Here is a 16254-nt window from a genome sequence, read left to right as displayed (position 1 = left end):
TTATTTATCCCCCTTTAAATTGCCTTCAGATCACAACTTGTTTAGGCCAATGACTGAGGGCAGGGCCTTTCCAGATCCTCTTGATGAGCGGGGAGGAAGAGATCCTTTAATTTCCCTGACTTGGAGTCAGTGTTTAACATTCCTGCGGCAGAGGCAATTTCAGAGCATGTTTAAAAGCCATGAGCCGTCAATGGAGCAGGACAGCAGGATAGCAGGCGTGATCTCACTGATCTAATGGAGGGACACTCCCCCTGTCCTGTCCTGAGCATTCACAGTCCAGACACACACAAGCTGTCATGCTGTGTACATACGTACAGTACACAGAACTCCAGAAAATGTTTGGGTTGGTGGTAAATAAACAGGAAATGACTTTGTGATTGGAGCACATGTTGCTGTCAGCATAATTAGATTAGAGGTGCTCTGAACCAGTGTTCCAGGTCTCTCTCTCTCTCTCTCTCTCTCTCTCTCTCTCTCTCTCTCTCTCTCTCTCTCTCTCTCGCTCTCTCTCTCTCTCTGTTTAATTGGCAGCTTCATAGAGGGCTGTTGAGGGATGAGGCATATTTGGGTCTCATTGGAACAGTGGCTTTCATCCACTCAGGTGGTCCTCGTTGTTTGTAATCGGCCAGTAGAGGATGTCAGGATGGAATGAACCAGACCCTCTGGACTGCAGCTCTCCTCTCCACTGTCTCAGCACACAGCCATGCATGATTAAATGCAATATTATTTTCAGCTTTTTTCATCCTCCCTCCCTGTTTCTTGTTTCTTCCCATCTTTCCCTCCCTCCCGTTCGCTGTCCACCCACTTTTCCTCTCTGTGATTCTCCCTCCATCAATCCTCCCTCTCTCTCTCTCTCTCTCTCTCTCTCTCTCTCTCTCTCTCTCTCTCTCTCTCTCTCTCTCTCTCTCTCTCTCTCTCTCTCTCTCTCTCCCTCTCTCTCTCTCTCTCTCTCTCTCTCTCTCTCTCTCTCTCTCTCTCTCTCTCTCTCTCTCTCTCTCTCTCTCTCTCTCTCTCTCTCTCTCTCTCTCTCTCTCTCTCTCTCTCCAGGGAGTCATGTGAGTTGGAGGATTCTGCCAGCCTGACCTCCTCGTACCCATCCTCTCACACAGAGAATGGCACTGTTTCCACAGAGACCCGCAGCAGCCGGCCCAGCTCCAAAAGCACTTTAGAGGAGAACGCCTATGAGGACATAGTGGGTAAGCATGGTGCTGTGTCTGGATACCTCAGGATAACTCAGCCTGACCTGCAACACTTACTGATGCATTGTAATTCAGTGAATCAGGATTGTTGAAAGCCAAACTCTGTTAGTGACTGCTGATGCAAGCAGTAATTCCAAAATCCTTTCACACACTTGGTAGATTTCTAGAGAAGTCTGATTGTTGGCCACTCTTTCATATTCTCACACTCTCAGCTGCCAAGTAGACTGGATTGTCTTTATTCTGAAGGATGGCATGAAGACGTGTGCTGCTTTCTGGTTTCACCATCAACTCCTAATTGTTATGGACTGATAACAAGTATTTCTTTATATGCTGAAAGCTCTGTGTGTCTGTCTCCAGACAATGGTTATGTGGGAGCCAGCAACAACAGATGGGTTATATATTGCGAGCTGGCCTTCCCCTGGTTAAAAGGAATTTGACAGTCATGGGGTACATTTATACCCCATCTGCTTTCTATTGGACAATCCCAAATAGTTGACTGAAAAACTCTCAGGGCTTTTCAAAAATCAATGCTAGATGTATACTTCATATTCCTGCTTTATGTTTATTCAGCCCTGTATGGTTATGTAAAGAAAATATGATCATCACTCACTCTTCATCATCAGGCCATTCCTCGAGACAAAGAATGGCCCTCCTCCGTTTACTGGATTAAATTGTAAGATTACTCTGTGGCTTGGGAAAATGTCAACTTGATATGCCTCAGCTAAAGCCCAGACCTAGCACTAAAGCTAATTTCACATAAATCAAGGGTTCGACAGTCTCACAAGAAATTGTTTTCACAAAATTGGGGGAATATCTATCCTCAAACAAGGACTTTTGGTAACATGGAAAACTACAATATCACGGTATAAGCAAGACCAACTCTAATTTCTCTGTATTGAGGGTGACAAAGTACAAATGTATGCCAAATTCCTTTCCAGTAGTAAACGTCCTGAGGACTGTGGACAGTGAAAAGGCTGGTTCTCCTGCGGTGCTTCATGTGGCAGCGATGTCTGTCACGTCTTGCCCGGCCATTCTCGGCCCCTCCACTATAAATCTCCTTCCCGCTCATCAGGCTTGAATGTGAGACCCAGTAAAAGAATGGGGGCTGACATGTTTTTAGCTGGAAATTAGAGATTGAGTGTTGGTTAATATATGTTTGTAGCCTTTGAGCATTTGTTTTGCAAGCACATGGGTCAAATTAAGACTGTAATGGCCACATTTCTCCCTCATACATGGTTAACTCTCTTACTCTATTCTATAAAGATGACCAATGGTTCCAGGCAGAGCATGAATCGGTGGCCACGAGGGGACCCGGGGGACTTTCATGCGTACCCCAAAAAAGAGTCCATTGTTCGCCGGTCGAACACCTCGAGTATGGGATCGTCGATGCGGTCGAAGGCATTTTGGCTGAATCATGATTAGTTACAGAGAAATACATTGCCTCTGTGAGCTGTTCCTCCCCAGTGATCCTGGCTGCTCCAGTCTGAAATAGGCCTAGCTGGCTCTGGTCACGGCATGGAATGGCGGTCTCCACCACCGCTAAGCAGCGGTTTACAGGTCAGATGTTCCGTTGGAGACAGCAGCTCAAAATCAAATCACATTTAATTTGCCACATGCGCTGGATACAACTGGTGTAGACTTTACCATGGAATGCTTGCTTACGAGCCCTAATAAAATAAAATAAAATACACAAGAATGGAGCTATATACAGGAAGTACCAGTACCAGTACCAGATCAATGTGCAGAGGTATGTGGTATTTGAGGTAGATATGTACCTGAAGGCAGGGTAAAGTGACTAGTCATCATGATAGATAATAAGAAGAGTAAAATATAGAACAGAGTTCAGCAGCATATGATGCGTGTGTGTGTGTGCGTGTGTGTGTGAATGTGTGTGGGTTTTGTGTTGGAGTGTATATGAGTGGGTGCGTGTGCGTATGTGAATGTGTGTGGGTTTTGTGTTGGAGTGTATATGAGTGAGTGTGTATGTATATGGTCTGCGTATATATAGTCTAGTGAGTGTCAATATGGTGTGTATATATAGTCTAGTGAGTGTGAATATGATGTGTATATTTAGTCTAGTGAGTGTGTATATGGTGTGTGTACATATAGTCTAGTGAGTGTGAATATGGTGTGTATATATAGTCTAGTGAGTGGGTATATGGTGTGTATATATAGTCTAGTGAGTGTGTATATGGTGTGTGTATATATAGTCTAGTGCGTGTGAATATGGTGTGTATATATAGTCTAGTGAGTGTGTATATGGTGTGTGTGTGTATATAGTCTAGTGAGTGTGAATATGGTGTCTATATATAGTCTAGTGAGTGTGAATATGGTGTGTATATATAGTCTAGTGAGTGTGAATATGTTGTGTATATTTAGTCTAGTGAGTGTGAATATGGCGTCTACATATAGTCTAGTGAGTGTGTATATGATGTGAATATATAGTCTAGTGAGTGTGAATATGGTGTGTATATATAGTCTAGTGAGTGTGTATATGGTGTGTGTGTATATATAGTCTAGTGAGTGTGAATATGGTGTCTATATATAGTCTAGTGAGTGTGAATATGGTGTCTATATACAGTCTAGTGAGTGTGAATATGGTGTGTATATATAGTCTAGTGAGTGTGAATATGGTGTCTATATACAGTGGGGCAAAAAAGTATTTAGTCAGCCACCAATTGTGCAAGTTCTCCCACTTCAAAATATGAGAGAGGCCTGTAATTTTCATCATAGGTACACTTCAACTATGACAGACAAAATTAGAGAAAAAAATCCAGAAAATCACATTGTAGGATTTTTTATGAATTTATTTGCAAATTATGGTGGAAAATAAGTATTTGGTCAAAAGTTTCTCTCAATACGTTGTTATATACCCTTTGTTGGCAATGACAGAGGTCAAACGTTTTCTGTAAGTCTTCACAAGGTTTTCACACACTGTTGCTGGTATTTTGGCCCATTCCTCCATGCAGATCTCCTCTAGAGCAGTGATGTTTTGGGGCTGTTGCTGGGCAACACGGACTTTCAACTCCCTCCAAAGATTTTCTATGGGGTTGAGATCTGGAGACTGGCTAGGCCACTCCAGGACCTTGAAATGCTTCTTACGAAGCCACTCCTTCGTTGCCCGGGAGGTGTGTTTGGGATCATTGTCATGCTGAAAGACCCAGTCACGTTTCATCTTCAATGCCCTTGTTGATGGAAGGAGGTTTTTACTCAAAATCTCAAGATACATGGCCCCATTCATTCTTTCCTTTACACGGATCAGTCGTCCTGGTCCTTTTGCAGAAAAACAGCCCCAAAGCATGATGTTTCCACCCCCATGCTTCACAGTAGTTATGGTGTACTTTGGATGCAACTCAGCATTCTCTGTCCTCCAAACACAACGAGTTGAGTTTTTACCAAAGAGTTCTATTTTGGTTTCATCTGACCATATGACATTCTCCCAATCTTCTTCTGGATCATCCAAATGCTCTCTAGCAAACTTCAGACGGGCCTGGACATGTACTGGCTTAAGCAGGGGGACACGTCTGGCACTGCAGGATTTGAGTCCCTGACGGCGTAGTGTGTTACTGATGGTAGGCTTTGTTACTTTGGTCCCAGCTCTCTGCAGGTCATTCACTAGGTGTGGTTCTTGTGATCATTTTGACCCCACGGGGTGAGATCTTGCGTGGAGCCCCAGATCGAGGGAGATTATCAGTGGTCTTGAATGTCTTCCATTGCCTAATAATTGCTCCCACAGTTGATTTCTTCAAACCAAGCTGCTTACATATTGCAGATTCAGTCTTCCCAGCCTGGTGCAGGTCTACAATTTTGTTTCTGGTGTCCTTTGACAGCTCTTTGGTCTTGGCCATAGTGGAGTTTGGAGTGTGACTGTTTGAGGTTGTGGACAGGTGTCTTTTATACTGATAACAAGTTCAAACAGGTGCCATTAATACAGGTAACGAGTGTGTGTGTCTACATACACCTTAGCCAAATACATTTAAACTCTGTTTTTCACAATTCCTGACATTTAATCTTAGTAAAAATTCCCTGTTTTAGTTCAGTTAGGATCGCCACTTTATTTTAAGAATGTGAAATGTCAGAATAATAGTAGAGAGTGATTTTTTTCAGCTTTTATTTCTTTCATCACATTCCCAGTGGGTCAGAAGTTTACATACACTCAATTAGTATTTGGGAGCATTGTTTTTAAATTGGTATTTGGTAGCATTACCTTTAAACTTGGGTCAAACGTTTCGGGTAGCCTTCCACAAGCTTCCCACAATAAGTTGGGTGAATTTTGGCACATTCCTCCTGACAGAGCTGGTGTAACTGAGTCAGGTTTGTAGGCCTCCTTGCCCACACATTTTCTATAGGATTGAGGTCAGGGCTTTGTGATGGCCACTCCAATACCTTGACTTTGTTGTCCTTATGCCATTTTGCCACAACTTTGGAAGTATGCTTGGGGTCATTGTCCATCTGGAAAACCCATTTGCGAGCAAGCTTTAACTTCCTGACTGATGTCTTGAGATGTTGCTTCAATATATCAACATCATTTTCCCTCTCATGATGCCATCTATTTTGTGAAATGCACCATTTTGCAGTCCCTCCTGCATCAAAGCACCCCCACAACATGATGCTGCCAGCCCCGTGCTTCACGGTTGGGATGGTGTTCTTTGGCTTGCAAGTCTCTCCCTTTTTCTTCCAAACATAACAATGGTCATTATAGCCAAACAGTTCTAATTTTTAATTATTATTTTTTTTTTTTACCCCTTTTTCTCCCCAATTTTGTGGTATCCAATTGTTAGTAGCTACTATCTTGTCTTATTGCTACAACTCCCGTACGGGCTCGGGAGAGACGAAGGTTGAAAGTCATGCGTCTTCCGATACACAACCCAACCAAGCCGCACTGCTTCTTAACACAGCGCGCATCCAACCCGGAAGCCAGCCACACCAATGTGTCAGAGGAAACACCTGGCAACCTTGGTTAGCGTGCACTTGGTCTTGGCTGATTTCTTTTGATTTTCCCATGATGTCAAGCAAAGAGGCACTGAGTTAGAAGGTAGGCCTTGAAATACATCCACAGGTACACCTGCAATTGACCCACAAACTTCTGACCCACTGGAATTGTGATATAGTGAATTATAAGTGAAATAATCTGTCTGTAAACAATTGTTCTTGTTCTTGTTACTTACAACCTCATGCTAATCGCATTAGCTTACGTTAGATCAACCATCCTGTGGACAGGACACCGATCCCTAAGAAGATTTATGGTAGAAATGGTTATATTATGACAAGCTATAGTTTGATTAGCGTAGTGCCACTGGGAATAGGTTTCCCGTCTGGTGAATCAGGTTCTGTACACAACAGTGACTCAGCAGTAATGGATTATGTCTTCGTCATCAACCCCAAGCTGAACTGAGTCTGTCTAACATCATTGTCACCAGTGGTGGTGGTGAGGTAAAATGGCCTCCCTGGCCTGTCTGTCTGATCCAGATTATCTCTGCTCTAACACTGCCTGGGAATCTGCTGACTGGAATAATGATGCTTTGTTTTGTCTATGTAATCATACATGTATACTGTAGTTTTTAGCGTTTTTGAGGTATGAGTGTTAAACAACTTAGATTCCAAAAATACTATATATATCTCCCAACAAATTTGGCCCACAAGCCTTCTCTGAAGGATGTACACTGTACAGTTACAGCATGGTTTGTGGTGCCACCAAACGTTTAGACAGATCTCAAGCCCGTTTTGGTCCCGTGAACATCTCTGTTTATTACATGAATGACTGGTGCCACTGTAGCAGCCACTCGATGGCGAGGGACATTCTGTCCATAGCCCTTTTATGGGGTAATCCCATCCTGACATTGTGTAGATAGTCTGTCCTCTGTCTCGCTCTAGAGAGAGCCTATTGTGTAAACAGATGCCGAGTCACAGTGTGGGTGCAGCCAGGTCAGGAGAGGTATGTGTGTATGTGTGTGTGTGTGTGTGTGTGTGTGTGTGTGTGTGTGTGTGTGTGTGTGTGTGTGTGTGTGTGTGTGTGTGTGTGTGTGTGTGTGTGTGCGTGTGTGTGTGTGTGTGTGTTTGGATGTGAGTAATCACAGCAGTTGATTCGTACCCTCCAGTGCGTCAGAAGCCATGGAGACATATCATCATCCCAGCAGGCTGTCATTACTCTGCTTCAGTGGAATGGGGTCCAGAGCACTGAGACGTCAGTCAGTCCAGCCCTAGAGCTGGACCATACAGGCAAACATCCATATCGCGATAAATTGCCTGAATTGATGTGATAATGATAAATATAACAATAGTTTATAACAATGTGCATGCATCACAGTATATTTTTTTATATTACCCTTAAAACTACTACTAGAAGTTTGATGGTTGTAGCCATCAATTATCCCATTAACAATCACACATATTAGTAAACTTATTTAATTTCAAACTTCACATTTCTCTAGTATACGCTACTTATTGTAATGAACAATATCAGCAAACTGCCTGAGATAAGTGATTGGTATGGTCAGTCTCAATTTTCAGTTTACGGTCCCAGCTATACCCAGGCTTGTTATTGTATTCATCAGCTCTGGTAATACATTTTTAGTATGACATGGCAGAATGCTCTGATGATCTCACTAAGATGGTTCATAAATAGGCAATAAATGATGAACCCCTTTTAACAAAACAGATACCTTTAACAGATACATTTAGCACAGTTTAACGTTGGCCTTCAAGGTGTTCCTCCAGTTTATAGGATTCTCTTCCATCATTGAGATGCTGAAGTGTAGATTTAGTGTAGTGCTCGTCTTTCACTGCAAGTCTTTTCCCACATGCCTTTCGACACCATCTGGCTCTGTTTTCCTTTTTAGTGCAGTTCTTTCGTTTTCTCACAACCTTTTCAGACCCAGCTGAAATGCTATTCTCAGAGCACAGTCTGGATGGACATGGGCAGTGGTGTTATACAAGTTTTTATACGCGCTGGCTGGCCCTTTTCCAAGTGACATCAGTGAAAGCAGTGCTGTGTGAGATTCCCGTCAGTGTGCAGTGGAAAAACCCAAAACTCTTTGTGCAACACCTCTGAAATGTTGAGCGAACATTTCTACATCAACAGTCTCATTGAAAGGATGTGTGATACCTGAGAGGAGGAGGATGTCCCGCTCCTCCCCTTCGCCTCCCGCAGCAGACAGCCTGCATGCTCCGGCCATGACTCACCACTAGCAGCCCAGTGTCCGGGAGTCTCGGCACAGTGCAGTCGGTCAGGGGCCAGCGGGGCCGCCGGGGCCCTGGGCCAACAGTAACTGTTTAAAGAGACAGTACATTTGGGCATTGTAGCAGCCAGCTGAGAGTGACCTTTAACCTGGCCCCTGCATGACTTATTTGATCTGAGCACCACCACGGGGAGCCTCTCTCCTGCCCCCAACTCCCTCTCCTGCCCCCCGTCATCTCACACAGACTCTGGCCTGAAGCCCCTCTGGCTTTGTCTTGTCTAGTCAAATACCTTCCTTCTCCCTGAACCTTCACATATCCTTCTGAACAGCTGCTGCTGTTATCTTAGACCTTAATCTGTTTTCTTAATGTCGTCACACAGAGAAGGAGAACCCGTACGAGGACGTGGACCTGAAGAGGAGGAGTTTGGGTCGGAAGAACCGCTTGGTACCGGAAAGTAGCCGGACCTGGACCTCCCAGAAACTCAACTCACCTCCTCAGGTAACCCAGCTAGCTAGCAGAACTGAGGTATTTTCCTGCAGTAAAATTCTCCCTCAGACTGGAGTTAGAGCTCTGAAACCTGGACAGGATCCTCCAATAATCTTATTTCACAGCTAGATTTCTCACTATTTGCGCTACAGAAGCCTTTTGATGTGTTGAAACCTGGTGGAGTTCCAGTAAAATACTGTCAGTCTGCCTGGAAATGTAGGTTTGGCTCTGCTGCTTTAATATGGATGGGCACTGTCTCGTCGTAGGAAAGATGATTTAGAATTTCCTTGTGTTCAACTGGGAATGAGGTCACTGTGCGGTGAGGAAAATATATTGTATTATTGGGTACGATTACTTATTGTCATGACAAAAACCTCAGTCAATCCCAGACCAAACCAAGGTCCATTGCGTCATCCTATGGGCCCTGGTCAGAAATAGTGCACTATAAAGAGAATAGGTTGCCATCTGGGATACAGCCTCAATATTGTCCTCTCTCTCCCCCTCCACAGCTGCCCTCTAAGCCCAGTAGCCAGTCCCTGCGCCTCTCTGGTCCCACAGACAAGAAGAGTCACCGGGCATCCCGCCTGTCCAAGCGACACAGCCATGATGACATGCTGCTGCTGCCGCCCCATCTGGGGGTCTCTCCCTCCCCCTGCTGCCTGCTGGATGACAGCCTGAGCAGCGCCAGCGACACCCTGGCCTCCCGTAGGCACCGGAGGATCCCCAAGGTACAATATAAAACACTCCAGGCTGTAGGAATGAACCTGTTCTCTCCATAATGATCTCCTCAAGGACTATTCTATTCTTGCAAGCCATGTATCTACGGGGCCATGCATCTACCTGGAAGGCAAAATGAAGATGGATTTGCTGTAGACAAATGTATTTATTTTGAATAATTCCTAAATGGACTGTTTCCGAAACTCTTTGCTGATTCTGTTCATACTTTGTTTTAAACACAAGCCATATCCCAGGGATAGTTCTGGACATGCAGAGAGAGAGAGAGCACTGAGAAGGATTTTATGTCTAGCTCTTCCTCCTCCCACACATTGAATGGAGCCAACTTTGAAGAGCTTCACCACAGGAGATCAGATAGTCCTCTACTGTAGGTTGTACAGACACTGAGCTTCCCCTTCCCTTTCACTGTTTACAGATTGTCCAGAGAATCAACTCCATTTACTCTACCAAGAGAGGGAAGAAGAGGCTGAAGAAGCTGTCCTTGTCTAATATTGAGACGGCATCTCTGAGAGGTACATAGGGGCTCCTCCCTTCCTTCTCTCCATCCACTGTCTGGATCAGGGAGTAAATATTTGGGCCTTCCCCAGTCATCTCATCTGTATGGCATAAACATAGTTGTAGAGTTGACCCCTGACCCTAAACAAACCTTTTTTTCTCTCTCCGATCTGTTTACAGATGACAACAGTGAGAGCGAGAGCGACTCTGATGACAGGTTCAAAGGTGAGAGGTCAAAGTATGCAGTTGAAGCTCAGTCCCTGGAGAACAATGGTGCACTTGGTCTATAGCTGTCTGTTCAAATACAAATCCAATTTTATTTGTCACACACATGGTTAGCAGATGTTAATGCGAGTGTAGCGAAATGCTTGTGCTTCTAGTTCCGACAATGCAGTAATAACCAACGAGTAATCTAACCTACCAATTCCACAACAACTACTTATACACACAAGTGTAAAGGTGTAAGTGTACATAAAAATATATGAATGAGTGATGGTACAGAACGGCATAGGCAAGATGCAGTAGATGGTATAGAGTACAGTATATACATATAAGATGAGGAATTTAGGGTATGTAAACATAAAAGTGGCATCGTTTAAAGTGGTTAATGATACATGTATTACATAAAGATGGCAAGATGCAGTAGATGGTATAGGGTACAGTATATACATATGAGATGAGTAATGTAGGGAATGTAAACATTATATTAAGGGGCATTGTTTAAAGTGGCTAGTGATACATTTTACATCCATATTAAAGTGGCTGGAGTTGAGTCAGAATGTTGGCAGCAGCCACTCAATGTTAGTGGTGGCTGTTTAACAGTCTGATGGCCTTGAGATAGAAGCTGTTTTTCAGTCTCTCGGTCCCTGCTTTGATGCACCTGTACTGACCTCGCCTTCTGGATGATTGCGGGGTGAACAAGCAGTGGCTCGGGTGGTTGTTGTCCTTGATGATCTTTATGGCCTTCCTATGACATCGCGTGGTGTAGGTGTTCTGGAGTGCAGGTAGTTTGCCCCCGGTGATGCATTGTGCAGACCTCACTACCCTCTGGAGAGTCTTACGGTTGTGGAGCAGTTGCCGTACCAGGTGGTGATACAGCCCAACAGGATGCTCTCGATTGTGCATCTGTAAAAGTTTGTGAGTGCTTTTGGTGACAAGCCAAATTTCTTCAGCCTCCTGAGGAGGCCGCTGCGCCTTCTTCACGACGCTGTCTGTGTGGGTGGACCAATTCAGTTTGTTCGTGATGTGTATGCCGTGGAACTTAAAACTTACTACCCTCTCCACTACTGTCCCGTCGATGTGGATAGGGGGGTGCTCCCTCTGCTGTTCCTGAAGTCCACGATCATCTCCTTTGTTTTGTTGACGTTGAGTGTGAGGTTATTTTCCTGACACCACACTCCGAGGGCCCTCACCTCCTCCCTGTAGGCTGTCTCGTCGTTGTTGGTAATCAAGCCTACCACTGTAGTGTTGTCTGCAAACTTGATGATTGAGTTGGAGGCGTGCATGGCCACGCAGTCGTGGGTGAACAGGGAGTACAGGAGAGGGCTCAGAACGCACCCTTGTGGGGCCCCAGTGTTGAGGATCAGCGGTGTGGAGATGTTGTTACCTACCCTCACCACCTGGGGGCGGCCCATCAGGAAGTCCAGTACCCAGTTGCACAGGGCGGGGTCGAGACCCAGGGTCTCGAGCTAGATGATGAGTTTAGAGGGTACTATGGTGTTAAATGCTGAGCTGTAGTCGATGAACAGCATTCTCACATAGGTATTCCTCTTGTCCAGATGGGTTAGGGCAGTGTGCAGTGTGGATGCGATTGCGTCGTCTGTGGACCTATTGGGGTGGTAAGCAAATTGGAGTGGGTCTAGGGTGTCAGGTAGGGTGGAGGTGATATGGTCCTTGACTAGTCTCTCAAAGCACTTCATGATGACGGAAGTGAGTGCTACGGGGCGGTAGTCGTTTAGCTCAGTTACCTTAGCTTTCTTGGGAACAGGAACAATGGTGGCCATCTTGAAGCATGTGGGAACAGCAGACTGGGATAAGGATTGATTGAATGTCCGTAAACACACCAGCCAGCTGGTCTGCGCATGCTCTGAGGACGTGGATGGGGATGCCGTCTGGGCCTGCAGCCTTGCGAGGGTTAACACGTTTAAATGTTTTACTCACGTCGGCTGCAGTGAAGGAGAGTCCACAGGTTTTGGTAGCGGGCCGTGTCAGTGGTATTGTATTGTCCCCAAAGCGAGCAAAGAAGTTGTTTAGTCTGTCTGGGAGCAAGACATCCTTGTCCACGACGGGTCTGGTTTTCTTTTTGTAATCCGTGATTGACTGTAGACCCTGCCACATACCTCTTGTGTCTGAGCCGTTGAATTGCGACTCTACTTTGTCTCTATACTGACACTTAGCTTGTTTGATTGCCTTGCGGAGGGAATAGCTACACTGTTTGTATTCGGTCATGTTTCCGGTCACCTTGCGCTGGTTAAAAGCAGTGGTTCGCGCTTTCAGTTTCGCGCGAATGCTGCCATCAATCCACGGTTTCTGGTTTGGGAATGTTTTAATAGTTGCTGTGGGTACGACATCGCTGATGCACTTGCTAAAAAACTCACTACCGAATCAGCGTAGTCATCAATGTTGTTGTTTGACGCAGTGTGGAACATATCCCAATCCACGTGATCGAAGCAATCTTGAAGCATGGAATCAGATTGGTCCGACCAGCGTTGAACAGACCTGAGCGTGGGAGCTTCCTGTTTTAGTATCTGTCTATAGGCTGGGAGCAACAAAAGGGAGTCGTGGTCAGCTTTTCCAAAAGGAGGGCAGGGGAGGGCCTTATATGCGTCGCAGAAGTTAGAATAACAATGATCCAGGGTTTTACCAGCCCTGGTAGCACAATCAATATGCTGGTAGAATTTAGGGAGTCTTGTTTTCAGATTAGCCTTGTTAAAATCCCCAGCTACAATGAATGCCGCCTCAGGATATGTGGTTTCCAGTTTACATAGAGTCAAATAAAGTTTGTTCAGGGCCGTCGATGTGTCTGCTTGGGGGGGAATATATGCGGCTGTGATTATAATCGAAGAGAATTCTCTTGGTAGATAATGCGGTCGACATTTGATTGTGAGGAATTCTAAGTCAGGTGAGCAGAAGGACTTGAGTTCCTGTATGTTGTTATGATCACACCACGTCTCGTTAATCATAAGGCATACCCTCTCGCCCCTCTTCATACCAGAAAGATGCTTGTTTCTGTCAGCGCGATGCTTGAAGAAACCAGCTGGCTGTACCGACTCCGATAGCGTGTCTCGAGTGAGCCATGTTTCCGTGAAGCAAAGAACGTTACAGTCTCTTATGTCTCTCTGGAATGCTACCCTTGCTCGGATTTTATCAACCTTGTTGTCAAGAGACTGGACATTGGCGAGTAGTATGCTTGGGAGCGGTGCGCGATGTGCCCGTCTCCAGAGCCTGACCAGAAGACAGTTTTACGGCGACGTTGGTTTCGTTCGCCGGCTGGGATTCGATCCATTGTCCTGGGTGGTGGGCAAAACACAGGATCCGCTTCAGGAAAGTTGTATTCCTGGCCGTAGTGTTGGTGAGTTGACGTTGCTCTTATATCCAGTAGTTCCTCCCGACTGTATGTAATAAAACCTAAGATTACCTGGATACAAGCAGCGCACATCTCTGTTTTGACAAGTCGGTGTTTGGAGCGAGACATCGATCAAGTGACTTGTGACCAAAGGGACCACAGAAATGTAACTGAAAGGCAAAATAAAGATGTAATGGATGTGCTATTGAATATACAACTGTCATTCTTTTGAATAAATACTAAATGCACTGTGTTCGAACTCATTGCTGATTCTGTTCATACTCTGTTTTAAACACAAGCCATCTGTGATGACAGTTATGGTGAACTATAAGGTTTGTACTTCTCTCTAATCTGTGTTTAGGTTGTTATGTGTTGGACTGTGTGAGGATAAACATGTGTGAGTATAGAGGTTTAATCAGTGTGTTGAAACACAGCTAACGTTTTAAATCCAGTTAAGTTTTGGTTCCCAGAATGCTTTTGGTAGGTTAGAGATAACAATCATTTAACCTCCATTTGTTTGGTTTTCAAAGCATTTTATGATTTTTAAAAAATCCCAGGAACCGCCTGGCAACTTTTCAGGGGTTCTTGAATGTTTGATTTCCTTTTACATCGTAACATGGTTTTGGAAACATCATGCTTGACTGACTATGTTCCAATAATGTTTGGACAACATTCTCTCATTATGTTCTTTCTCAACCTAAGGGGAATCCAATGGTAACATTTAATTAGTTATGGGAATGTGTCTTGTTAGCTGGGAAGTGAATGTTGGACTGTAAGCTCTTTGTCAGACTGCATGGTTTGTAGTGCTTTATTAGCTTTGAGTGCTGTCAGTTGTGTGTAGTACACCGTGTTTGTCAATACAACCCTGTACTGAAGGTTGAACTGTCCATATCCCTCTCTCTTCTCTCCCCAGCCCACACCCAGAGGCTGCTGAAGCTGCAGTCAATGCTGAGGAGGGCCCCTAGCTACCGCACACTGGAGCTGCAGCTGATTGAGTGGCAGGAGAGGGAGCTGTTTGAGTACTTTGTGGTCGTGTCCCTCAAGAAGAAGCCCACCAAAAACTCCTTCTTTCCCGAAGTCACCTACCAGTTCCCCAAGGTAAGGGACCAACCAAACTGTATTCTGGCCCCTCGGGCCCCTTGGTCATGGGTCAGACAGCAGTGTCAAGTCCCTTAAGTGAGAGAAAGGATTTAAACAGGAAGGGGTCCTGGTAGATAACTGTTTCTTCTGAGACATTACTCACTGGACCTACAGAAGTATGTATGCTGAGAGCTGTGATATATGGAGGTCGGAGACCCTTACCAATGTTGTTTGCATGTTGAAATAGAATTGAAATGGCTCATTTTCATACAGAACAATATTGATTTTGGCGGTCAAAAACGTCTGTGTTATTTAATCCACTTTTAGTACCCGTTATGGCCACATTAGTCCAGCACATACAGTTCCTTCAGAAAGTATTCATACCCCTTGACTTCTTCACATTTTGTTGTGTTAAAGCCTGAATTACAAATGATGAATAATAAAAAAGTGTCCCACTCATCTACACACAATACCCCATAATGACAAAGTGAAAACAGGTTTTTAGACATTTTAGCACATAAAAAAAAAAAGCTAATACAGAAATATCACATTTACATAAGTATTCATACTCCTGAGTCAGTACATGTTATAATCATTACAGCTTTCTGGGTAAGTCTACTAAGAGCTTTGCACACTTGGATTGTACTTTATTTGCATATTATTATTTTTTTTTCATTCTTCAAGCTCTGTCAAGTTGTTTGTTGATCATTTATAGATAGCCATTTTCAAATCTTGTCATAGATTTTCAAGCCGATTTAAGTCAAAACTGTAACTAAGCCACACAGGAACATTCAATGTTATCTTGGTTAGCAACTCCAGTGTATATGTGGCCTTGTGTTTTAGGTTATTGTCCTGCTGAAAGGTGAATTTGTCTCCCAGTATCTGTTGGAAAGCAGAATGAACCAGGTTTTCCTATAGGATTTTGACTGTGCTTAGTTTTATTTCATTTATTTTAAAAAACCTGTGCAGTCCTTGCCGATGATAATTCTACCCATAACATGATGCAACCACCATGCTTGAAAATATGAAGAGTGGTACTCGGTGATGTGTTGTGTTGGATTTGCCCCAAACACAACACTTTGTATTCAGGACATGAAGTTAATTTCTTTGTCAGTTTTTCTTTAGTGCTTTATTACAAACAGGATGCATGTTTTGGAACATTTTTATTCTGTAAAGGCTTCCTTATTTTCATTTAGTTCATTTAGTCATAGGTTAGTATTGTGGAGTAACTACAGTGTTGTTGATCCATTCTCAGTTTTCTCCTATCACACCCATTAAACTCTGTAACTGTTTTAATGTCACAATTGATCTCATGGTGAAATCCCTGAGTGGTTTCCTTCCTCTCCAGCAACTGAGTTAGGAAGGACTGTAGTGACTGGGTGTATTGATACACCTTCCGAAGTGTAATTAATAACTTCAACATGCGCAAAGGGATATTTAATGTCTGTTTAATGTTTTTACCCATCTACCAATTGGTGCCCTTCTCTATGAGGCATTGGAAAGAATCTCTGGTCTTTG

At 44.2% G+C, this 16254-nt stretch overlaps 1 protein-coding gene across 3 annotated transcripts in view; it reads left to right on the top strand.

The window, feature by feature from the left end:
- The window catches only part of dennd2b (DENN domain containing 2B), a 76617-nt gene that overhangs the window by 38677 nt on the left and 21686 nt on the right, over nt 1–16254 (top strand). For 2 of the 3 annotated variants that reach the window (XM_036980948.1, XM_036980947.1), the window contains exons 4-10: nt 1045–1193; nt 8755–8873; nt 9371–9589; nt 10012–10108; nt 10272–10316; nt 14018–14053; nt 14570–14754. In XM_036980948.1, coding sequence (XP_036836843.1) covers nt 1045–1193; nt 8755–8873; nt 9371–9589; nt 10012–10108; nt 10272–10316; nt 14018–14053; nt 14570–14754 — 850 coding nt within the window. The remainder of the gene's footprint in view (nt 1–1044; nt 1194–8754; nt 8874–9370; nt 9590–10011; nt 10109–10271; nt 10317–14017; nt 14054–14569; nt 14755–16254) is intronic. The other variant, XM_036980949.1, reaches the window with a different exon arrangement.

This window comes from Oncorhynchus mykiss, chromosome 6 (assembly GCF_013265735.2).
Source record: "Oncorhynchus mykiss isolate Arlee chromosome 6, USDA_OmykA_1.1, whole genome shotgun sequence".
Taxonomy (NCBI): Eukaryota; Metazoa; Chordata; class Actinopteri; order Salmoniformes; family Salmonidae; genus Oncorhynchus; species Oncorhynchus mykiss.
Note: the sequence above shows the minus strand (reverse complement) of the source record. Positions and strands in the feature narration are given on the sequence as shown.